Here is a 27,230-nt window from a genome sequence, read left to right as displayed (position 1 = left end):
ATTATTGCGTTGACTTTGGATTTGATGGACAGATCATATTTGATCTTTGAAGCAACTAATAAAGTGTGTACACGTGCTTTTTTTTTCGTAGTGGCTCGGCTATTTTTGATAGAAAACTGTACAGATATTAAACTTTATCACCTTAATATGTACAGACTGTTGTAACCTTACAAATAAAAGAGAGGTCAAATCTGAGCCCTCAGTATCATCTGGCCCCAGTACTTTAGGCATCTGTATTGGTGACCAAAAAAGTCTAATTTGTACATCGTACATGGCAGTAGAGGATTATTGCCAAGAAAAGAAAGGACCTTTTATTAATTTTCTGCCAACCTATTGCTACGTATAGCTATATTGTCTCCTACATTATCTATTTTTAAGATTGTTAATCAACAAACTTCTAGCAAAGGTTTAACATGTCTAACTAAGGTGTTAGTCTAACTTGTGAACAGCAACAGTACTTTGTACCCGACTGTAGGTTTGCATACACCAGTCTTAAGTCTCAATGGAAGTGTGGCAGAATGGAAGCAGCTAAAAAGAGAATGGGTTTGGAAATGTTGAAGTTTCGTGCAGTTTGCTTTAGTCACTATCAAAGGACAACTGTTTCACATCGATCAACCAGCCACCAGCAAAACTGAAGTGAGCTTTTTATCTTCTCGTATGACATCAAAATGGCACGAGTATGTTTGATAACTGATCTGGAACGTCTCCACTTGATAAGAAAGGTAAAAAGTGAAAGACGAAATATAGACTGTAGATCTAAAATATAAGGCTATAAAGCAATTGGAACCCCCAAGAAGAACTGCAATGTTCTCGTTTTTTCAGACATCTCCCATCCTATGTTATACACAACTGAAGTTCATTCCAACCTACCTAGCTTTTTCAGAAATACATTTTTTGCTGATTTTACAGGATCACTTGCCTATCAGCCAAAGGAAGCGTGCCAGGAGAGGCTGATGAAATGCTTTAAATAAGATGATCAGTCTGAGAACAGAATAAAGCGCCTCTCTTATAGCCGGTAGTAACATCTCCACTGTAAGACATGTGTTTCCTCTGCTCACCTGTCCTTCACCAGGCTGCTCTGTTTGGAGCTGCTGTCTGATCGGCTTCTGGCTAGGGGCTCCAGCACCACCACTTGGGGCTTGTCCAAGAAACACCAGCCATTGTGGACCCCGAGATGGAGCCTCCTTTCCTGGATGACAACCGCCCTCAGTGTACCCTCTGGACCCTGTTTCTGAAAATCAGTGAGCAGAAGATCAGAGTTACTAAACAAAAACATAATTCAGCACATACATCCTAATTTGTGTACTGGTACTTTTGATTGTTGTGCGGCTTTTGTGGTTCTCAAGATTTTCTAATATCTTTGAGATAATCAGTCTATAACACCTCAGCTCTGGGAAAGAGAGAACTTCCTGCTTCATAGTTTCTTAAATGTACCCCTTTAAATAATCCTGAAAATTGACCAGATTGTACTCACACTACATCACTGCATTTACATTTTTATTTAAAAGATAGAGCATCCAATATTAGTACATGTTTTGTTCTAGTAGGAGAATGGCAGTATATATATTTTTCTAACTTATACTGTATATTTTCTACGGCTGTCAGTCGATTAAAAATATTTAACCGCGATTAATCGCATGATGTCCAAATTAACCGCACATTTTGTATCTGTTCTAAATGTACCTTAGAGGGATATTTTTCAAGTTTTTAATACACTTATAAACATATGAGTGGACAAATATGCTTTATGCAATTTTTGTTTATTATCATTGGAACAATGACAAATATTCTCCTGAATATTTTCAATACAACAACCTGGAACCTCTCTCTCTCTCTCTCTCTCTCTTCACTCCCTCCCAACCCTGTGTACTTATTTGCACTGAGCCAATTGCTCAAACAGACAAGCCTGTTTACAGTTGTCAGCGAAATGCTGCTCCTCTGTCTTCATAACAGTCAAAGCATGAGACTGAAGTTCCCACTGTGGGTCAAAATAATGCACTGTGATGTGCAGTCGACACGTTGGATGCGATCCAAATGATCTAACGCAGCCCCTCGTCATGGACGCGGGAAGGGGGGGTGCTGAGGGGGCTGCAGCAGCCCCATCTGCGAGACTCCACTAAAAGCCGCACCCACAAACGCGGCGCACCTACAGTGTAAGCCGCTGCGAGGCTCCAGTAGCACTCCCCTCCCTGATTTTATATTTTAAAATGTCAAGAATGACAAATGATTGCGCATTTCGGTTTGGATCGTGAGGACAGAACATGAAGAATACCTGTTGTATTAATGACTTTCTACACCATATATTTGTTTGCTTGCTTAACATATAAGCTACTGTACATAAACTAAATATCGAAAAATCTAATAAAAATTGTGTTATGAACAATAAGGATGCATTAAACACAACATATTGATTTGAAACATGATTTCATATACCGTAATTTTCGGACTATAAGCCGCACCTGAATATAAGCCGCAGCAGCGGCATACCACTCTCGGTTCCACTTTTACTTTTGCGCGCTACCTGTCTCACTCTTTTCCGTCCTCCAGCTTTTCCTGCTGGAACCCGCCGCTTAAAGGTGGGGGTCCGCGGACCGGCCATAGAGCCCATAGAGTTAAAGGTGTTGGCCGTTAGCTGTAAAAATCCATAGATTAGCCGCACCGTTATATAAGCCGCAGCGTCGAAAAATAGGGGAAAAGGCGCGGCTTATAGTCCGAAAATTACGGTATTTAAAAATGATTGTATTGCTTACGCTAAGAACAAATAGTCTGCTTTACGAAGTAGATTTTCTGGCCCGTAACCGAGTCAAGTAATGCGACTGGACAGTGACAGTTTAACAATGGTAAACAAATTTAAATAATGAATTATTTAATGCCTAAAATGATATTGTATGTGCAGTATGGTATTATATGCCAATAAGAGATAAGATAGACTTATTATCTTTTTACTTATTTTCAGAAAATTATTTTTAGAAGAAATTATCAGAGAAGAGTCGTGAAGTTTGAAGTTTATAAAACATTATTTGGTTTGTTTTTTCTACTTTTTAAAAACACAACATTTGACACTGCATGATTCAAGAGAGACAAAACGACAGAGACTCAATATACGTACATAAAATAAATTATGATTCATGCGTTTGCTGAAAATTGAAGTTACTCCTAATGTCATGGCAAGAGATGTTTGTTACAGCCCGGCTCATAGGCTTCATCAAAGATGGGAGACCAGGCAAGTTAAAGTGTAAAAAAAGCGTATTTATTTAAAATATAACAAAACTAAAGGACAAATGTGGAAGTCAGTTATCAGTAATGTGTGCGTCAGTAAGTAAGCAGTGGTGTCCAACAGCAGAGTGAGATCGGGCAGTATGGGATGGTGCTGGCGTTTTATCTCCAGCCACCCAGGTGTGGCTCAACAGGTTGATGACTTGAACACCTGTAACACAAATTAGAGCCAGCAAGCAGAACGCAAACACTGAGAGCCCTAGTGGAGTGGAGGGGGTCGTAACAATTTTAATGTTTAGTTTTTTTTTTTAAATCACCTTATGAAATGTTGAATGTTGGAAAAACCCGGTGCTCCTGGAGAAAACCTGGTAGGCCAATGACACTTAATGAACTTCAGTCTGTGGCATTTATCTCTTGGCCTGCCGAGCTCTTTTCTCCTGAACTGTTTTCATTAGCTCAAGGAGGTCATCAAGAAGGGTGACATTCTCCCGATTCAAGCCCTTGTTTCTTTCCTGCAGGGAGTCGTACAGTCCCAGCATGTCCGTGACAGTTTTAATTTGGTCCTGGTGTTCTCGGACCTGGCGCTCGAGACCCCTGTTTGAAGCCTGAACCGCGGTGACTTTTTCCTGTAGGTGCTCATCGGCAGTACACTTTTTCTGAAGGCCGTTCAGCCTTTTCCGCAGGGTGATGTTCTCGCTGGTAAGAGTTTTTCTCGCAGACTCCATGGTTGTATAACTCTTCTTCAACTCCCCCTGAGATGTGAGCTTGACCTGGAAAAGCTGGACGTCTTCACTCAGTTTGTTATGCTCTCTCTCCAAGCCGTCTCTCCGATGACCCGCCATGATGTATTTCTGTTGCCAGTCAGCTTCACGAACAAGTTTCTTCTGGGCCTCAGCGAGCATTTTTTTCATGGTGTCATTATCAAGCCTTTGGGCTTTGTTGGATGCATTCAAGGTCTCATACTTCACCTTAATGGTTTGCTCATTTTCAAGGTCTCGGGAGAACTCCCCTTTCTTTTGTCGCAAGAACTGATTTTGTTGGGAAATCAACTCCTTTTCTGCCATCGCAATGTTGTATGATGTCTGCAGATCCTCTAAACGCAGAAGCCTCTGCGCAAGCTCAAAGATATGCATTTGCAAGATGTCAGTTTGGCGGTTTCCCTCGTTTATGGACACATTCATTGCGTCCATCTCATTCTGCACTATGCTTTCATTTTCAAGCTTCTTGCAGAGATCCATAACTTCCTGCAGCAGAGCCTCGTTCTGCTGGCAAACCGTCTGCTTCTCTGCCTTTGCCAGCTGGTAAAGTTCCTTGATTACCTGAAGGTGATTGTGCCTTTCCTTGAGACACTTAAGTTCTTTCTCAAGGGAAACATTTTCCTTGATGGTTTCCTCTGTTTCCCTTTTCATTGCAATGAGCATTTCCTCTGTAGCAGTATAGCTGTAGATCGCTAAATGCGCCTCCTTAATCTGGGCTTGGAGCTCTCTCTGCCCAGAAAGTGCAGCTTGATGCTCAGCTTTGATAACATCAATGCTACCCTGATTTTGCAGGTCAATGTCGGAGGCCATGTTTTAAGATGACTAGATAGGATAGATAGGAAAATGTGTTAGCAACTGCTAATTTGTGTTTTGCTTTAAAACACAAACTGGACTTCGCTATAGACTTCCAAATTGGAATTTGAATGATGTCATACAGCAACCAAATTATTAGATGTTGCCATGGCACCAATTAAGATGCATTATCTGCAAGTATGCTAAGGCAAACCTGACAACAAGATGGCTGACTTCTACTCTATTTTACTCAATCGAGATCTATGTAGAAGACTCGTAGCGAGGCCCCGCAAAAGGATGTTTTCTGATGAACTGTTCATAAAAAATATCAAAAATGCTACATAATATTAACTTGAGTGTATTTTCTCTAATTAATATATAAAAGTATGTTGTGGTCGCTTGTGTTGTGATGTACTGTAAACAATGAACCTATTACTTTCACTCAACTCATGGATTGTTGCCCCTCTGCTTCTCTTGAAAAGCAAAAAAAAAATGCTTCAATTGAAAATGCTTCTTAATAAACACTTTTTAGAGTCCGTAGAAATTCTATATACATTTTTTGGTACAAGATATTGCAATAGTGTTGCTTTAACTTGAAAACAATGCGTGATGGTAAGAAATTATTGATTGCCATTACTCAGAGACAATATTTCTGGTTGTTCTACATCCATTTAATTTTCCAAATATCCATTTCTGACAATCTGGTAAGAGTTACAGGGGGTTGAAATAACAATTCACACTATTCTGGGGTCCAATTCACATTCATGCCAAAGGGCTCTGCTACTTGATACAAACAAATGTCATTTGTTGGGACTTTGTGGGGTGTCTATTGCATTTTCAAACCTATAATACATTTTCTCTCGTCCGAATTAAAGGTATGCTGTTGATAATCTTGTTTGACTTTTTATTAGATTATTTTTACACAGATAAAACATGACTTCCAGCTCTCTGTGTCTTTTAACCTGTTAAGCCCGAGTCTTTTTTCCAGGTCTCAGGCTCGAAAATGACATTCCCAGAACAAATGACTATAACTTCACTTATAAAAGGGGTACATTAATAATATTTATTCTCAAAGCAATGATATACCTGTGAGTTGGATGTAGAAAAGTCTGAATCAATATACATTTTCTTTTACGTAAATTATAGTGTCCGTCCAAAAGAAAAAAAACATTACTTATAGTGAAAACCACCCTTGAATGATGGCATAGTAGACTAAAAGCTTTATGAATCCAAACTACAACATATAATAAGTACCCTGTATCAAGATTAATGCAAAACAAGTGATATTTGACCTTTTTAGAGCAGTTTAGCAAAAGAAAAACACTTCTGGGGTAATTTGGGTGGATTCTCCATATCTCCGGCCCCCCTTGGTCGATTTTGATGATTGACATCTCTTTTTAACCGTCAGAGCCAATATAATCCAAATAAGGAGTGAGAGTGATGCGTAGCCAGAATACCCAAAAGAGGAAGCTGTAATACACTCTGGAAGCTATCATAGCAGCTAATATGAAAACTCAGTTTTTGACATAAAAATTGAATTATGGATTATCAGTAATCATTTCAAAGTGATAGACACATTGGATTAACCTATGGATTAACCTTCAGCCGTGTTTTTCTCCTTTTAATGCCATTGAACACAACTTTTGATCAGAAAGAGTAAAAGGTAAGACATTTCTCCCGTGTTTACTCTGTAAAGCTCCGTGTTGTGATGTCTGTGTCGCACAGTGATGATACTAATACCTCTAAAATCTGTGGAATCTCATCTTGCTACTGTAGCTAATATCTTGTTTGTGCAGATCCGATAAGTAATAAAGTATTTATACTAGGGCTGTCAAGTTAACGCAAAAAATAAATAACGCCACTAATTATGTTAACGCGATTATTAACGCATGTGGAGCGACATTTCGCAGGCAGCCAGACAGTGGGACATTGTACGAAAAGTCAGCACACTCAGCACGGATAGTGTGCGCAACATGATTGCAGCGTCCAGGCAGCTCCCGTTCGAGCATATGCCTTGAGTTGCGCACGCACGCACGCACGCACGCACGCACGCACGCACACGCACACACACACACACACACACACACACACACACACACACACACACACACACACACACACACACACACACACACACACACACACACACAGTATGATAGAGGTTCCAGGTTGAATTGAGGCGAATATGTGTAATGTTCAGAGGTTGTTGTGTTTAATATTCATGAGAATATTTGTCATTGTTCAAATTATAATAAACATTAGCAAAAAGTATATTTGTCCACTCATATGTTGATAAGAGTATTAAAAACTTGAAAAATATTCCTCTAAGGTACATTTAAAACAGATAAAAAATGTGCGATTAATTTGCGATTAATCGCGATTAACTATGGACAATCATGCGATTAATCGCGATTGAATATTTTAATCGACTGACAGCCCTAACCTAGAGTTCTGTGCCAAGTGCGTATGCATTGTTTTTTTTGGGGCTTGACAGGTTAACCTCTTTCATTCTCTTCTTCTCTTTGGTGTTTTAACTAAGAGCAACTCAGCCATAATAAATCGAAAGTTTCGTGCTCTCCAAAAGTATAAAAAGTATATTCAAGTATTCCAAGATTTTTGGTGAAAGAGGACATGTCATTTTTACGCTACAGCTGATGTTAAATTGACCGGACTAATTGATAATGATTGATAATAATTCAATTATTTATTTATTTTGTCTGTTTTTCTTTTTTCAACTTGTTTTTGTTTTGTAGGTTTTACTTTATTTAGTTGTTTTGTCTTGAATGTATTTGTACTGTATCCTCTAAAATATTGAAAAAGAACATTGTCAAGAACAATGTTAGTTTGAGTAATAGAAGCGATGGATAAAACTGCAAAAAAGAGTCAAGTTTACATGTAATACATTTGAAATATACTTGAAGGTCCCATGTCATGGCCATTTCCACTGATCATAATTCCATTGTTGAGGTCTACTAGAATAGATTTATATTGTGCAATTTTCCAAAATCACTTTGGTTACTCATACAGCATCTCTGTAAATTACATGTATTCACTGAATTTCACTCTCTGCCTTTAACGGCTCGTTGTAGCTCCAATAGCTCCAGCACCCACCCTCCCTGTGAGCAGTGTGCTCTGATTGGTCGGGACGTTGTGAATCGCGCTGATCTCCGTGGAGGTGTGGTTTCCTTGTTTAGCGATACACAGCCAAACTCACCCTGAGCACACACAAAGTCACAGCCGAAGTAAAAACAATAAGTGTGGCTTGATATTGATTAAGAAAAAGGTTGATAAACGCTGTGAGAATGGGTCTGCAGAGAGAATTTTGCCGCGATCCCAACTGTCTGTTATCAGCCTGCAGCCAGGGAGGAGAGATCAGCAGAGCTGCATGCACTGAGTGTGTGTGTGAGGAAGTCCGTGGATTGGTCAATTTGGACCAATCAGCGGGGGCTTAACGTAACGGCTCCGCAGACGTAATGTAACGGCTCCACGGATTGGTCCATTTGGTTGCGGGTAACGCAGGACATCATGTGGCACCCGGAAGAATCAATAGACAGTGACGTATCTCCAACGAGGCGTTTTGGGGAGGTATTTTCTGTGTTAGAGTTTTACTCGCTACAGGGTGTACTTTGAGGGTTTTGACTCTGCAGACCGTTTACATGCATAAAAACCTTCATAACACACAAGGGGACGGGTAATAACCGGAAAAGCATGACATGGGACCTTTAAATAAAACAACTGAATGCTGGTCAACACGGTTATTTAGGTTATGTCATTCCTGTATAATAACAAATGTTGAAAAACAAGTAAATGTATCAACAGGCGCTCGTGGAGACTGTGTAGCTGCTGCCACTAATAATGTAAAGCTGACTGACAACAGCTCGGTTATTGACTGTAAACTTTCTAACCCCAAAGAGCAAAGCCCCTTGCGTCCCACTCCTTCCCATTTGTTTCATTTCAATCCCTCCTCTCTTTCCATCACATCTCTCACTCCCACTCTCTCTTTTCTTCCCCTCTTTTTTCTTGTCATTCTCTCTTTCGGTCCCTCTCGCTGCTTAAAACCTTCTCCATAACCGCCTACACCTTCTCGATCAAATTAGCATATCAATTCAGCTTTGGGTTTTTCTTTTCAAGCAGCAACAGCAGGAGCAGGAGCAGCCGAGCCTGCCAGGCTACTGTACAGCCCACACACCGCTCATATTACATCTCCGCACTGACTCCGTCCATCTCTCTCTGACTCTCTTTCTCTGTCTGTTTACTATCCAACCTCTTCTTGTTATCGTCTTTCACTTAAAAGCAATGGCTGATATGTGCTCAGCGTTGTACCCTATTTTTTCTTTCTGTGATGGGAATGAAAGATTAGGTTTATCGTCGTGACCTCAAGAGATGTTTCCCCCAAAATTCCACTCCCAAATATCATTGTTTTCCTAACTGTGACTGTGCACAAAGAAATATTGCATCAAAGCCAATACAACGGAATAGTGTACATATACATTATGTACCAAGGTGTGTGTGTGTGTGTGTGTGTGTGTGTGTGTGTGTGTGTGTGTGTGTGTGTGTGTGTGTGTGTGTGTGTGTGTGTGTGTGTGTGTGTGTGTGTGTGTGTGTGTGTGTGTGTGTAAACAGTGCGACATTAAGATTAAACATATTTCTTTCATTTGGGAACCCCCACATACAGTATACATATTAGACCCTCCAGAAAAACGTGATTCTGCGATCGCAGAATTTAACGCATAATCAGCAAAATGGCGCAGATTTTTAAAAGGCCGCATAATCCCCGCATTTTTCAACACAAAGTTGAGAGGAAAAAAAGTGAACTCGTCTTGACGTGACGTCATCAGCTCGCGCATCACAGAATGTAAACAACACTGTATAGATTGAACGTGTGGAGCTCACACGATAGAGAAAACACCAAGATGAAAAAATCTAATCCATCTCATTTACCGACCAACATTTCTACTAAAGACCTAAAGGTGGGGGGAAACTATTCTACACCCCGTGCAACTTTGTGTTGGAGCATAAGAGAAAATCGACGGTGACGACCCACTTTGATTCATTCAAACATTCGAAAATGCTTTCTGCTGCTGCGGACAAGAAAGCCAAACAACTCATGTTCACCGAGGGATCAACCTCCAAAACCCTTTCGAGGGCTACAAGAAACGAAGTGAGTAGCCTACAAGATTGAAGCTGGTCAGATAACGAACGAGTAAATGAAAACAGAATGAGGCGGAGAAGAGTGTGTGTGTGTGTGTGTGTGTGTGTGTGTGTGTGTGTGTGTGTGTGTGTGTGTGTGTGTGTGTGTGTGTGTGTGTGTGTGTGTGTGTGTGTGTGTGTGTGTGTGTGTGTGTGTGTGTGTGTGTGTGTGTGTGTGTGTGTGTGTGTGTGTGTGTGTGTGAGAGATTCAAATAGCCCAATTGCTTTTACAATAAATAAACATTGAATGTGTTTAATTGAATAGTAAAGGGGTTTAACGTTAGTGGCAGGTTGTGTGTGAGAGAGACTAATAAAACAGCCCAATATTTTAAAAAATTGTTATTCTTTTTTCCCCGTATATTTAGCATATTTCGCAACTTTCCGCATATTTCGCAACTTTTCGCAATTTCACCGCATAAAATCACATAACAACCCTGCATGTTTAATCGCATAATCAAGGAATTTAGGCCGCATAATCAAGGATTTTTGCCCGCGTTTTTCTGGAGGGTCTAACACAGGGGTGCCTACACTTTTTTGGCTGGTGAGCTACTTTTGAAATGACCAGCTAACCGAGGTCTACCAACCAAAAATAAAATCCCAAATTGCAAGGGTTGCTGAATAACACGTTTTATTTTTACATGGGATAACTACAATAGGGCTGCAACAAACGACTAACTTGATTATCGATTAATCTATAGATTAATTAAACGATTAATCGACTATTCGGACTATTACTGTGTGCCTTGCACAATTTCTCAAACGCTCTTATTTAGCCATCAACTTTTAGATTTAGTTTGAGGTTGTTTTAGGCATGTGGAAACTAACAATGAAGACAATAAAGATGAATACTTGATTCAAAAATACATATATTATTAAATTAACTTAACAAATTGTGAACAAAATTAACATTGCTTTTTATTTGAATTAAATAAATAATATTTCACATCAAAAGAAACAACAATGTTTTAACAAATCGTATTAAATAATCTGATGACAGAACTGTAAACAGAATAGCTGAAACTTTAACAAAATAAATAACTCAGTTACCTCTAATCATTAACCCATGTTTGTATAATGTAGTTAACTCGGTGTGTTGCTGCTAGCATACATAACACCTGACGTGGAAACGTTACTCGTGGATGGGGCTACAGAGCTACTAGAAAGACAGTCGAACCCGGTGCATTCTTCCGTCTGAATGTGGTGCACTTTTGCTAAATGTTTAGACAAATTGCTCGTGTTACCGCCCTTACATGCTAAACACTTTTGGTGACGAGCATTGTCCACCTCAAGACGGGTAACATGTAACCACACCTTGGAGCGCTTCTCTCCACCATTTCCTCCGTGTGTTGCTGCATGTAGCAGATGCGTATGTGTAAACTGCCCCGCCCCCTTGCAAACAGACGGGGGAGAGAGAGATCTCTTCTGGATTGGAAAGATAGAAAATACACCGACCATAGACGCATTTGTTTGTCTTTTTCCATGTTAGAAACGAGTTGGCGACACTAAGACTAAGAGATAATGTTTGTGTAGCAATAATACATGACCTTTCTCTTTCTCAACTCGCTACTCGGAGGGAAGTTGCTGTCATATGCCTTGTGAACACTCCGATAATGCCTCTCCACGTTACCTTTCTTTGGCAGAGCGACGCTTGCTTTACAAATAAGGCAAATAACCTTTGAATGTGACATCACAAAAAAAGATTCTCCCTCCCATTCTGTGTGGAAGTGGTATGTCTTTAGCTTTTTGCTCGTTCCCGCACTCATTTTGTTGTTTGTCTCTCCCGGCACTTGACTGATTTTGTATCGCTTTGCATTCTGGGTTAACAGACTGGAAAGCAATAGGTCGCTTTTTCTGTCAATCAAGTCAACTCCTGAATTAAGTGGCAGGGAGGCCAAGGGAGGAGGGATCAAAACCTGTTTTGTCTATTTTAACGAAGCTGGATTTTTTTTAATTTATGAATGACTCGCGATCTACCAGCATTGCCCCCGCGGTCGACGTACTGGGCACCTCTGGTCTAACATATGGAGTTGGCCAGATGTGTGTAAATTACTGTTCATGGTCATTTGAAAACAAATGCCATTGTCGGACACACAAAAACACACACAGAGCAGAGCTGAGCAGAGCACAAACACACACATCATGCGCCTTAGTGAACGGACATCTCCTTCCAACACTCATTCATAAAACGAGTAATAGGGGGATCAATTGGGCAGTTCGATGTGTGTCTAAAGGTGTGTGTGTGTGTGTGTGTGTGTGTGTGTGTGTGTGTGTGTGTGTGTGTGTGTGTGTGTGTGTGTGTGTGTGTGTGTGTGTGTGTGTGTGTGTGTGTGTGTGTGTGTGTGTGTGTGTGTGTGTGTGTGTGTGTGTGTGTGTGTTAAACGTAGCAGCCCGCAGTCACTCTTTAGCTATTCTAATGAAAGTAAACACAGTGAAGGCGTTGCGTAAAAGGCACAGCTCTTTGCGCGCTGGTGCTGCACTTCTCAGAGGCGTGGTTGCACGTCCGCTGCCTCCTGGTGCTGTAGCGATTTCATGAAGTGAATGAGAGTCCGAGTTCAAAATATATCTCAAATAATGTATGCACTGCCAACATAAACATTACAGTCTGCAATGAAACGGTTGTCTCCTGTGTCCTCCACTTCCTACTTGGCGCTCCGGTAACTTTCTCCGAGATTTTTTGTTTTTTTTATTGCCCTTTAGGGGCTCCGTACAATACAAAAACAAATGCAAATATTTAATTTTAAAAAGTCCATTCGAGTCATCTGTCTCAAGTCAATTCAAGTCTCAAGTCATTAATACCAAGTCAATGTCAAGTCAAGTCTTTTATCAATGTTAGTCAAGCAAGTCTCAAGTCCAAAAATATGCAACTCGAGTCTGACTCGGGGTAAGTCATGAGACTCGAGTCCCCCACCTCTGCTAATAACAAATAATAATAATCTCAGGTTCTGTATGTGGTGGCAAGAAATATACATATTAATTACAGATTAGTACAAAGAAATTAAAAGGAAAAAGTTTTCATCATACATACCGGGCCTGCACTATTTGGATAACATAAATTATTTTGATTATTTTGACTGACATTGCAATATATCAGTATTTTATATCGATATTCAGAGACAATTCACTTTTTTTTTAAAGATTGTTTAGGCCACTAGTGCCTTCTTTGTTTTTAAGTGAGGGTGATGAAAGGGGGAGACAGAGGGGATGACACAGAGCAAATGATCCCATGCTGGATTCTAACCTGGGTCCTATGCTTGCAAAATTAATATTTCCAAAACTTTATTTACATTATCAGTGAAAAGTATAAAAAATGATCAGGGTTTAATGTTTTAAGAGAATCTCCAAAACAATGATTTTGTATTTAATATGTAGAATACAGCTTGAAGGTATTGACTTTTTTTGCAGCACCAATATTCATTCAGAATGATGATATTGCCTTTAATAAATATTGCACTTGTCCGTATTGCAATTTCAATAAAATATTGATTAATTGTGCAGCCGTACCACATACTCACAAGGAATTCTATTTAGTAGTTTTCTTGTAGACTTTTTTTTTTTATCTATACGAAGGCTGGTGACTCACTTATGTGATGCTCTAGTTTGTTTAGAATCGTGTCAGCTCTCATTTTGCCCTGGCAGTGTTACATAACTGCCTTCCAGCTGGATCACATAGTGCTGAGGCTCCACTCAATTAACGTTTGTCGTCTGAGAGCCAAGACGCAGACGTACCCCTCACGGAGGACCGTACATCACCCAGACTCAACCGCATGCATTGTGCATGCACCGTAACGAGGGTGATGAGTAGTAATTAGCAGAGAAAATTATACATCAGATCCCTGTCTGTGCACCATGCAGCATAGGTGAGGGGGCGCAAGTGAAAAAAAAAAGAAAGAGAGTCTATTTTAGGTTATTGTGTTGAAATAAGATGAAAATATGTTCTTTAAATCAGAACATAAATACTAATTTACTAATGTACATATTTATGTGAGCTCATTACTTTGTTTCTCTTGTGACAGTGTATATATTGAATTCAGGAGATTTTGAGTTAAATATACCTCAACAAGCTTTGCTATTTTTTTTGTTATACTTTATTGTTTTAGTCTATGTTTAAAACTATTTGCACCATTCCCGTTCACTGGACACATTTTGGTTGTGTTTGAGAAAGCACTAAATTGACCATCACTGGAAATTAGGACAGCCATTTTTGTCAAACAATTAGATTGGGTTATTCCCTTAAATTTGACTTGCAAATGTCAATCTCATCCAAGCCCATCTCCATTTTCTTTTGGGATAGACTCAGGCACTAGCACAAATGATTTCCCCATCCTTTATTGCATCTACAAATCTCTGATTGGTTTGTTGTTGTGTTTTTGTTTCTTCAAGCAATGAAACAGTCATCAATGAGCAAAGCGCCAGACGTATTATATTTCCAGAAAGAACAAATAACTCAGAGGTGTTGGATCCAGACTACAAAGCTACAGTCGGATTATTATCATGCACCATAATAAACACAAATCTCAAATCAGATCACTGTCTTCTGTTTTCTAATTGCAGTGTGATGCATCCTTTCATAGAGTGTAATTTTGCTTTTATAGTTACTATACAGTCTGTGTTTGCAATGTGTAACATTTGCGACATAGTAATGTGAACGCCGTGTCTGTAAAGTTTTTAGTTAAAATGGAAAACAAATTTACTATGGTCTTCTAGTTATACTTTTACACTTATTATATTGTATATTATTTATCTCTATACATCCACAATGTATGTCTTTATTTGAATATATATGCCAATCATCTTGAAAAGTTGGGCAAAGCCATATCTGAACGTATTACCTTTCATTAGGTAGGTGTTAATTTGCTTTATAAAAACGGACAAGTCAAATCAAGCAATCTGATTGGTTCTTAGCCGTGATATAATGAGCGTATACCACGGGTAGAACTGTAGTTACTTTTCACAAGTCAGTATCCCTCCGCGTCTGAGAAAAAGCTACAACCGTTACAACTGTTACATTACGTCCGTTACGAAACTAACTAACTAACTAACAAAGCTCAAGATGGAAACATTTAAGGTTAACTTCGACCTCCAGGGTGGTCTTATATGGAGGAGTGGATTGAGCAGTGCCTATCTCCAGAAAAAAAATAAGCACCTAAACGACAACATGCAGAGCTACGTGAAGAGCAGGTAGACCAACTGGAAAAGTAGCACCATTCAAAAGCTTTCTGATGCGGGTCTTGAAACAAAGCGGAGAAAAGATGACCGTTAGTGGCCACAGGTGCGAAAGCTCTCTCCAGAGCCGAATCTCGGGGACCGGAGAAAGTGGAGCAATATTCTCGCCATGCCAAGCAACAGCCTATACTGTATACAACCTCAACCTATACAAGTGACCACGTAAGCCATTCTACTGATGCTGGACAGTTTTTCAGTGGGTGCACAATAAACAGCAACATACAAATTAATGTAAATAAATAGCCATATAATGGATCAACGCTCTCTGTCTAATATGTTCTCTAGCTGTTAGTGTTGTTGCATAGCAACCACCTCGCATGTTTTGTGCAGAAGGCAAAGGAGGGACTATTTTATTTTGAACATCATTATTTTCTAATAAAAACTATTTAAATTAGAGTGTGTCTTTTCCTTTCATATGGCCACACTTGGTAACCGTTTTATAAAAGCAATAGCTCACTTCAGGCCGTGATATATGGTCATTATATCACCATATACCACGGCTTGTCGTGAGCTATGGCTTAAGTATATTGTTTTCTTAGCAAAACATTACATTTTTTAGGCCTATCCGACTAAAATTGCCCTTTTGACGGTGTGACAACAAGCGGTAGAAGTATGGCAAGATATCCGTAAATAATTGCTTCCAGTGACATCCAGATTATAATTACGATTGTGTCGTTTCCCACACTGTCGGTGTACTCTCGCGTTCTTCCTCCACTGCAGCCAGTGCCGGAGAAAGATGAGAGAATAGGCTTTGTCTCTTGTTGGACAGGTCTGCCATGAAGTGTTTCACAGTGAAAATAAAATAAAAGACAGAGATAAAGTTGTTTATAAGAGAACATCAGTTAAAGCGCTGCTTTCTGTTCTCTCTGCATCCCTCCCCTCCTCTGAGTTCCTCTTTCATATATTTCATTGCTCACTCCGTTGGTTTCTGTCTCTCCAGCTCTCATGCTCGCTATCCTCTTTCTTCTACTGCTCGCCTCTGTCTGCTGCCGTCACAGATTTCTTCCTCACTCGTCTGAAATATGAATATTTTAAAGCTAAGAAGCTTAAAGGGAACAATGAAATGGCCCCCAAGTTAAATTATACTCCATTTCCGAGTCACAGAAGAGGGACTTTTCGGAGTGATGAACACACCGGTGCCACATACTGTAGGTGTGTCTTTCTCTTTTTTCCACACACACACACACACACACACACACACACACACACACACACACACACACACACACACACACACACACACACACACACACACACACACACACACACACACACACACACACACACACACACACACACACACACACACACACACACACACACACACACACACACACACACACACACACACACACACACACACACACACACACACACACACACAAGCTTGTTTTCTCCTGCTTTCATGTCAGATTTATGATGTTCCCACAGATCTTGCTTCAAGAATGGCTAAACCACGAAGCAGGATTGTAACATCAACATGGTCCCTTCAGTGATCATAATGACAACTTTGTTACAAAAAGTTTCTTTTAAACTAAGATTCCTATATGTGTTTTATCATTAAAGGAAAGGACGGGGGAGGCAGTTTGTTTTAGAGCTTTGTTAACTGAGTAAACAAAAGCAATGTTTTGGAAGGGAAGAGTTTGTGGTGGGTATTTTGTCTCACAATTAGACGAGTCACCCCAGCGTGGGCGTTGTAAAAGGGAAACTAAACATTTTGCTCAACCATCCATTTTACTGTTGGTTAAACAATAAGCTGAGAGAAAATGTTAAGAAGCCAGTGCATTGTTATTATCTGTGCTTTCATGTCTTTTAGTCTGCAGTGCATTCAGAGAAAGCCAAAGCCGACTTTATATGAATATAGCCTTGAGGGTTCAAAATAAATGTTTCTTAAACTGCAAAACCAACATTTTTAATGTGTATGCGATCGAGAAAAAAAAGGCTATATTCATTTTAAATCTATGTTGAGGATAAACGAGTCAAAGATTTAAAAAAAATCAGATCTTGGAAAAATTAAGATACGGAAAACAGAGTATATTTCTTGTTGTAGTGAATAAAGTGCCACATGAACAAGAAAAAACGTGTTTTACATTTTTTTCTCCCCTGAACTGAATTTCAATCCATAATAAAATGACAAAAAAAAAAACCTCAGAAGTACAGAAGTGGAAAATTATTTTGTCACTTGAGTATTCACACCTGAACATTGCATTATCACTGTTGAATATTAACCACAAAGATTCTCTTAGATTTAATTTACCGGTCCAAGTGTTGGGGGAGGCAGTGTGAGACCGACGGGCGAGAATGACGTATTCGTAAGCAAAATTGATTTAGTTGGGGACACTGTCATTTGAATAAAATGGAAAACTGCTGAAAAAGAAAGAAAGTCATTTAGAGTGAATTTAGAAATAATAGCTGTTGGAAGAGAAATGGAGAGCAGGTGGCAGCTGCCTCATTGTGCGACTTTGAGGAAAATGAGTGTAGATTTTCAGAGGAGGATAAATTAGTTTCTGAAGGTTATTTCTTTTGTGCTCAAAGGGCAGGAAGGGAGAGAGCAAGCTTTCTTAATAGCTCCAACTGGGAGATAAGAAGCTTAAGGCGGAAAATGGGTCCCGACCCTGTAATCGACGAGTATGGACTTCATAAATGGTCGTGACTGGGCTTAGAGGCACTGATCAATAACAGGGTCAGGAGTCCCAATATTGGCTTGGATAATATCGTTATATTGGATGTCACTCACTTTGGCGCCAAAGTGCAGGATCTAAGACAGACAATGGTGACAATACTTGTGGTGTTTGGATTGTTGGTTGGATAAAACAATTTGAACTTGATCATTTGAAGACGTCAGCTTTGGCTATAGGGAAAATAAGATGATTCTAATTTGGATTCATTAATAAAACATCACTAAAAGACGTTTATCGATTTAATGCCATATAATCAACCCAAAAACGGTTGATCTGCCTCGAACCATATTAAAGTTTACATATACCCTCATCATCATTTACACTGCCATAACACATTCGAGGAGCACTCGTTAATAACTACTTTGTGCCACATCTAGCTGTACAAAGCTGCGATAAAAGGCATGGTGATAGTTTAAATAGGAACATAACGACACAGCAGTTAGTTAAAAGTGTTGTACTTGCTTGTACCCACAAAAAGTGAGAGGAATAGCTGTGTAAGGGACTATGAAGAAAATCAAGATATCGAAGTTCCAACACTGCTTGTCAACTCTAGCCACATGGCCAGTCGCAAGAACAAGTAGCAGCTATTGAATGAGCATTAGTTTTAGCTATAAATCCCATAATTGGCAAATTAACTGCATTTACAGTATATAGCATCTATCCAGTCTTCGCAACTCTTCAAAGCGCTTTACATATACAATTCATCAGTACTCGGATCACCTTCACCTCTACAGGAACGCGCTTTCCAATGCCAAGTCCTCATATTACTCCAACCTCATCAGCACTGGTAACAACAGAGTTCTTTTCTCCACAGTCAGTCACCTACTTCAGCCTCCTCAAACCCTCCCTCCAGATATCTCCATTGACCAATGTACTGACTTTCTGCAATTTTTTCCCTCCAAAATTAACACCATTCACCTAGAGCTGGCCTCAACATGCACCTCCTCAAGTGATCCACCCTGGATGTCTACCACTGGTCCATCACTCATCAGCTCCCTCTCCATCTTTACCCCAGCATCGGAATACACCATCTCAGAGCTCATCCGTAAAGTTAAAACCACCAATTGTCAGCGAGATCCTCTTCCCACCACCCTGGTCAAGGCTTGCCTACCAGCCATATTACCCATGATCACTGACATAATTAACTCCTCCCTCACCTCTGGAATTGTACCCACCTCCCTCAAACTGGCAGCAATCACTCCCATCCTCAAAAAACCTGGTACTGACCCAGCCGATCTAAACCACTACAGGCCCATCTCCAACCTACCCTTCATTTCCAATACCCTTGAGAGGGTGGTTACCGCACAGCTTCAGTCCCATCTTGACACAAACAACCTCCATGAACCCTTCCAATCTGGTTTCCGCCAAAAACACAGTACTGAAACAGCCCTGGTTAAAATCACCAACGACCTCCTCCGTGCAGCTGACTCCGGACTTCTCACCATCCTCATCCTCCTTGACCTCAGCGCTGCATTCGATACCATCTCTCACCCACTACTCCTGGACCGCCTGGCTGGCATTGGGATCACTGGTGTTGCACTCTCCTGGTTCTCATCATACCTCACTGACAGAGAACAGTTTGTACAACTCGGTAATCACAAGTCACAAGAAAGTGCTATTTCACTGGGTGTCCCCCAGGGGTCAGTACTGGGTCCACTCCTATTCATCATATATCTCCTCCCCCTGGGCAAAATCACCATGAGGTTAATTTTCACTGCTACGCCGAGGACACACAGGTCTACATTTCCTCAAAACCCACCACTGCCCTCCCCCCAACCTCCCTCACCACCTGCCTTGAGGAAATCAGGAGCTGGATGAGCAGGAACCTCCTGAAGCTTAACGGTAGCAAAACTGAGGCCCTGTTCATCAGCTCCAAATCCACCCTCACCAATTCAAATAACACCCCATACGGCTTACCCATACCATTTGCTGCCCAAGTGAAAAGCCTCGGTGTCATTCTGGACGGCTACCTCTCATTCGCACCACACATAAAAAACATCACCCGCACTGCCTTCTTTCATCTTCGGAACATCTCCAGACTCCGCTCATCTCTGTCCCAACCCAACACTGAAATCCTGGTCCACTCATTCGTCACATCCCGGATTGATTACTGCAATGCACTTCTGACTGGCCTTCCCATCAAGCTCCTCAATAGACTGCAAATAATCCAGAGCTCTGCTGCCCGGATCATCACCCGCACCAACTCATCCGACCACATCACCCCCATTCTCACTCAGCTACACTGGCTTCCTGTACGCTACCGTATTGACTACAAAAACATTCTACTCATATACAAAGCTCTCCATAACCTTGCCCCCATCTACATCACCGACCTCCTTCAGGAGTACACCCCCTCCCGCAACCTCCGCTCTTCGTCCGTAGGACTTCTCACCGTCCCAAGCTATCGCCTCAAAACTATGGGTGCTCGAGCTTTCCGCTGCTCAGCTCCCAGACTCTGGAACTCCCTGCCACTACACATCCGGCAGTCTGATTCCATAACAACATACAAAATCCAACTCAAAACCCACCTGTTCAAACTGGCATGTTCTTTATAATCTGTACCCTGTGTCCTTTTGTACTCAATTTCCTGTTGTTTGTCTTGTCTTACCCCGGCTGGTACTTCACTAAATCCACCGTTTTAATTGTTCCCTATATTGCCCCTATGCCCAGTAAGGTGTCCTTGGGTGTTATGAAAGGCGCCCACCCAAAATAAATGTATTATTATTATTCATACAGAAGCTAAACCTAACAGTCCCAGACCATTGGCAATTGCCATCGTGAGCAACATGGGGCTAAGTATCTTGCCAATGGACACATCAACATGTTTGACTGGAAGGGCTGGGATCGAACGCACAACCTTCTGATTGAAAGAAGACGGCACCACCTCACAGCCACAGTCGCCGGTCTATGTGGTATTACCCTTCATTCAAAGTCTCCAAGGTCTCACTTTACCACACTCTACACTACTAAGTATGTATGATGTATTCAGTAATGAGTGAACGAGTACGTTTTTTAAGACACAGCCTAGAGCTGTCCATTGTAACTCATTCTAATAGTGTTTGCCGATTATTTAAAAAGGGACAAATAGTTATTAATAGAAAAATAGGGTGTTGCCTACTTCAATTGCAGACTTATTATGTATCATCATCATCATCTCACTGAGAGGAAAATCTCTTCATGTTCAAGTGTAAGTGCAGTGGTGACCAAATATACAAAATATACTAACTCTGACTCATTCAGATAATTTATTTTTCTCATATTTATCTTGATAATGTATAATGTCCCCTCTCGTCTCTGACTATCCTTATTATATCACATTAAAACTGATTATCTGTTTGCCCATTCTAATATTATATATTCGCATACAGACAACTAAGCCGCTTATTTTTTTAATTATTCTTTTCGGTGTGCAAGCCCAATGCGTGGTAAATGTTATGACTCCAATATATTATTTTAAATTGGGTTTAAACATGTTAACAGAAAAAGAAGATTTGAGCGGGAAGATTGTTTTCTTTAATTGTAATTATTAGTATACACAGTTACCACATTACAGTCAGTGGGAACACAAACAAATATGAAGCCAAGTCAATGTAGAAAAATAAATTATCTGTGTCAAGCTTGTTGGTGAATATAAGTATTTAATTCAGATCAAATTGGACCAAGTTCATGTTATTTATACCTAAAATAATAAAAATGTGCATATATTGCACGTAAAGCTTTAAAAGACTTGCTATGAGAAGAAGCTTATAACACCTAGGTTTGGGATTTCAGAAGAGCAGATTTTTGTTTCTGTATAGTAGCATAAAAGCTGTCAGCTTTTTGTCAGTAAGTTTTTCTGTGAGTACTTTGTGAAATCAAGGTGTCAGCTGTTGTAAAAAGCTAATAATAATAACTGTACAGATGGCAACTGTCATCTCAGGGGTGTGTGTGCGCGCGCGTGCGTGCGTGTGTGTGAGAAAAAAAGAAGAAAACAAGCAAGTGAAATGATGTCCCGCATGAGTTTTGTATCAGCCAATTAACAAGTAAGTTACACACCTCTGGCATGTTTTACCTTTGAAAAACACCAAACAAGAGAACAATCTGACTTTTTCTAAAACAAATATATCACACATATCATTCATATCTTGAAAATGATGGTATGTCTTTGCACTTGTACTTTTTCATATTTAACCAAATGGTAATACAGTAGTCAGGACACTGACATACACATCTATATCTCAAGAAATTCATGTGTGTTTGTGTTTATGCGTGTGTGCGTATGTGTTGCTACCCACTCAGTGGATTTTAGCTCCCTCATATTGAGGGTGAGTCATCCATGGCAAGAAACAGTGGCAGCATCATTAGCATGCCGCTCTCATCCACCCACTCTCGTACTCCTTAACCGATTTTAACTGGCACAGCGCTTCCACTGATAAATCACTGTTGCCCTACTGCTGGAAACACTCCCATAATTCACAACCAAAAAATATTAAGTCAAACACACTGCTGCCTTCCTATTTTACATCTCTTACCATTTGTCCGTAAGCATAATATAACTCAAGCCACTTTCAACCACTGCATACTGTATATTACAGCACCATGAACTGAACACCATGGAACCAATGCAGGTACAGTTAAAAAATGAACCCCAACAGGTAATTGAAAAGCCTTATGGCATGAAGCTTGTATTTTTTACATTTGATGAGATGACGAAAATTCGTAATGTCGGTTTCCGACATCCCTACACTGTGATACTTATCTCCGAGACTATTTGTACCTACTTAAAAAAACAAGTGCAACAGTGTGGCCCATTAATGTGTTTTTAATCGTTTTTGGAAAACAAAATACCTTTATGCAACAGAAGTGAAAATTGAGCTTTAGGGACAAAGGAAACCATGTTAGTAGAAAACTAAATAAAAAAATTCCAACAGCAGCGTATTTTCTTAGATAAATAGGTGTGAGGAACAAAACAGATAGGAGGTAATAGATTACAAAATATGAATGCGATTGGGACCCAAGTCCCCCTCAAAAACACGCCTGTTGCTATCCGGGCTCCAAAATGGTGAAATGAGCTCCACATTGACATCAGGACAGCAGAAACTCTGCATAATTTACCGCGGAAAAACTGAAATCCCATCTGTTTCGATTGTAGCTTTCAATTGGCAATTCAATTACAAGGACTAAAGTACCTGTAACTATTTCACCAGCACTTATAATGGTATTACTTGCTTAAAGGTCACCTATCATGCTATTTTTAGGCAATAGCATAGGTCTCGGATATATACAAATATATTAAAAAAACATGTCTATGAAGTGTTTTGCTCAAAATACCAAACAGATCACCCATTCTAACCATGCCTCCGTTTCAGCCCTGTTACTAATAAGCTGATTCAGGGTATAAAGCTCTAAAAAAAACAAGAGAGAAAGCATAGAAGGGATAAGAGAGAGAGTTAGAGAGGGTAGAGGCATGATGAGGCAAGAAAGGAACATATATTTCCTATGGGGGCGGAGCTTATGCCTGCTGATGCGGGACCCGGCAGATACTGTCTAAATTCTGCATTGATGAAATGCCATATCATGTTCAAAACCAAATCAAGGATTATTTCTGAAACAGTATGGAGCTCAAATGCTTTCTCTCTTGCGGGTTTACCACAAGGTGAGTTCCTTTTTATTTCCTGCTTCTTACATATGCTCTCTCCAGTACAGGTTAGCTCTGAGCGTTAGCGATGCTTGCTAATGTAAACAAAGACCATTATTACGTCCAAAACCAGTCGGGCATTGATTCTGATAGCGACGTTTCTGATAGGGCTGTGGTCCGCAAATCTGGACCAGTTCCGTTGTGACCCCGTTTTTAGAGATTTGTGCACGGAGGAAAAGATAGAGGGTTTTGTTTTCTGACACTTTGTGAGTTCCCCGACACACCGGGGACACATATTTATGTATAAAAGACATCAAAAAGTGCATTTTGCATGATAGGTGCAAAACATATATCTAACCGTTTGTCCGTAAGCATAATATAGCTCAAGCCACTTTAAAGTAAATATATCTGCACTTTCTTTGTTTTTATTTATGATTTTCCACTTATTGTAAATCGCTTTGGATTAAATCGTTAGCCGAATGAAACTTAATGTAATGAATAATGATACAGTGGAAAAGTTGTATTTGCTCAGAATATGTATTTATATTACTCAGCAGCTTTGGATGATACATCCAATCAAGGGGAGTCAATTAACACAAATTGTTAACTACTGTTGCTATTAGGTAATTTACCACTTCACTTGTGACACCTATTTGATTAACACTGGATAATAAGAAGCTGGTTACTTCTGTAATTACCGGGATTCACACGATTTACAAGCATGGCAAATTGCAATATGATCATTGAAAATATTAGTTCCACAGAAAATATGGTTGAATACTAAGACGGTATTTCATCCTCACCAAAAGCTGTATCCTGAATATTTGACGTTTGATCCTGGCGCTTAGATTTCCGTGCATGGAATCAATTAAGTTCATCTCATCTCATCTCATTGGTTTGATAATGAAAAGAGACATGGCTTCAAAAATAATAGTTATATTTAGAATGAAATGTGAATAATCTGCCTTTGTTTATTAATACCATGTGACCACGATCTGTGCTTTCACTTGCACAACACTTTTAAAAACTCTTGTCGCACAAGGGGTATACTTGCTTTACTTTATGGGATCAAAGAAATTGAAATTGAAACCATTGATAATTTTTGCTGATAAAAAGTTCAGTGACTTCCAAAAGACTGGCAATAATGTAAGACTCCTACTTACACAGAATCAGGACTGTGTGTCTGAATTTTTCCTGGAGGTCACTTGATTCCGTTTATTCCAAATGTCCAAGTACATCACTTCAAATAAGAAAAAAGCAGCGACTCTAAGACTTTTAAAGTTTATTAATCTATCTCCCCTCCTTCAACCACTGTGCACTCTCTGTCTTGTCTGACTTATGGGTCTATAACCAGTCGCAGTCTATTCCGTCTAATCATTGGATCGTCAATCATTTCCAAGACCTGCATTTCATGAATAATTTATGTGAGCCAAGTGCATTAAACTAAATTTCTTTGCCCTGCATCAGTTACAGTGGGTACAGGCCCAATAAGGATGACGATAAGGCACTAAACTGGCATATTCAGAGGTGCAGACAAACTCCTTCGGGATGAATGTGAGGGACGCCTTCTATTTCCTGAAATGTGCAACCTCCTCTGTCTTTTTTATAGTATCACGTCAACAGTCCTACTTTGAGTGAGCTTTCTTCTTTTAGGACAAATGAAAACTTCCTGGAGCTTTGTTGCCACAGCCTTTCTCCGTTCATTAAATCAGCCCGAGGTGTTTTGTTCTGCCTGCGGCACGGCATCAGTCTTTGCCTGCTTCTCTCCTCCTATTCTGTCTTCTGTTCTCCCAAGCCTTTTGATCATAGGCCAATATGTTACATCATTTCTGACGAGATCTCAGGGCCTTTCAGCAAGAGTAATTTTATTTATTGAAGATTTTAAGTGAACAGTTGCCACAGGTCATTTGAGGTGAAGTAGCCCCTGGCTTTAGGCACATTTGGGGAAGGCAAACATGTTTAAGAAACCCTGGAGATAAATAGTGTTACGTTTTTAAACTAGGGTTCCGAGTGTATATAAAGAGGTCCAAACCACAGTTCAAATAAGCCTAGTGCAAATTGAAAGTATGCTATTAAGCTTTTTTAAGTAGTTCACATTAAAAGCACATCAAATAAGGCACTTGCTGTATAATATATGGGAAAATGGACTGTGAAAAGAAGCCACACTCTGTGATAGTTTGTCGAGCTAAAAATAGCAATACTTATGGTGAGATTATGTGACGACTGTATGTCAGGCTAGCAGCCAGCATAAAGGATTCGTCCCATGCAGCACTGTACATTCATCCGCCACCCAATTCATCTTAATTGTTGTCACTCCATTGCTGCCTCTGTACCATTTTAAGCAGACACGCGCTGGCAAGGAGTCACAGTTCCACACACAGACACACATTCCCTCACAAAAAGGTGAAACTGACTTGGCGGGTGAGGTGTCAGCATCACTTCAGAGACAGCTTGATGACAATCCAGCTGGAGTCACACTTTTAAAGGTCACACGCGGATCACACGCACTTTCTTTCTCCGTCTGAAAGTGTCTCTCACACTCACGTGCAAACACGCACAAGCGCCTTTTAATTAAAAGCTAACTGTCTCCTGCATGTATTAACGCCTCTCGCAGACGTGACAATGACGTTGTACGCAAGTTATAAAAGTCTGGAACATTTAACTTATCTACACACGTAAGGCTGTTTGTGAAGAACCTTCAGAGAATCTCACAAGTGAAGAAAAAAAACTGTTAACCCAACATGAGATCATTTCTCATGCTAACGTCACTTGCCTCACAGTTGAAAAAAGTTTTAGCCTACTTTTCACAGTGTCTATTCAATATATTATATATATATATATATATATATACAGTGGGGCAAAAAAGTATTTAGTCAGCCACCAATTGTGCAAGTTTTCCCACTTAAAAAGATGAGAGGCCTGTAATTTCCATCCTAGGTATAGCCTGAACTATGAGAGACAAAATGAGAAAGAAAAAAATCCAGAAAATCACATTGACTGATTTTTAAAGAATTTATTTGCAAATGATGGTGAAAAGTAAGTATTTGGTCAATAACAAAAGTTCATCTCAATGCTTTGTTATATACCCTTTGTTGGCAATGACAGAGGTCAAACGTTTTCTGTAAGTCTTCACAAGGTTTTCACACACTGTTGCTGGTATTTTTGGCCCATTCCTCCATTCAGATCTCCTCTAGAGCAGTGATGTTTTGGGGCTGTCGCTGGGCAACACGGACTTTCAACTCCCTCCAAAGATTTTCTATGGGGTTGAGATCTGGAGACTGGCTAGGCCACTCCAGGACCTTGAAATGCTTCTTACGAAGCCACTCCTTCGTTGCCCGGGCGGTGTGTTTGGGATCATTGTCATGCTGAAAGACCCAGCCACGTTTCCTCTTAAATGCCCTTGCTGATGGCAGGAGGTTGTCACTCAAAATCTCACGATACATGGCCCCATTCATTCTTTCCTTTACACGGATCAGTCGTCCTGGTCCCTTTGCAGAAAAACAGCCCCAAAGCATGATGTTTCCACCCCCATGTTTCACAGTAGGTATGGTGTTCTTTGGATGCAACTCAGCATTCTTTCTCCTCCAAACACGTCTAGTTGAGTTTTTACCAAAAAGTTATATTTTGGTTTCATCTGACCATATGACATTCTCCCAATCCTCTTCTGGATCATCTAAATGCTCTCTAGCAAACTTCAGACGGACCTGGACATGTACTGGCTTAAGCAGGGGGACACGTCTGGAACTGCAGGAT

General features: G+C 40.1%; 1 protein-coding gene across 3 annotated transcripts in view; it reads right to left on the bottom strand.

Moving 5' to 3' along the window:
- The window catches only part of nphp4 (nephronophthisis 4), a 225,068-nt gene that overhangs the window by 136,960 nt on the left and 60,878 nt on the right, over window positions 1-27,230 (bottom strand). For all 3 annotated transcript variants that reach the window (XM_079676360.1, XM_079676361.1, XM_079676362.1), the window contains one exon: window positions 1,059-1,231. In XM_079676360.1, coding sequence (XP_079532486.1) covers window positions 1,059-1,231 — 173 coding nt within the window. The remainder of the gene's footprint in view (window positions 1-1,058; window positions 1,232-27,230) is intronic.

This window comes from Notothenia rossii (assembly GCF_949606895.1).
Source record: "Notothenia rossii genome assembly, chromosome: 4".
Classification (NCBI taxonomy): domain Eukaryota; kingdom Metazoa; phylum Chordata; class Actinopteri; order Perciformes; family Nototheniidae; genus Notothenia; species Notothenia rossii.
Note: the sequence above shows the minus strand (reverse complement) of the source record. Positions and strands in the feature narration are given on the sequence as shown.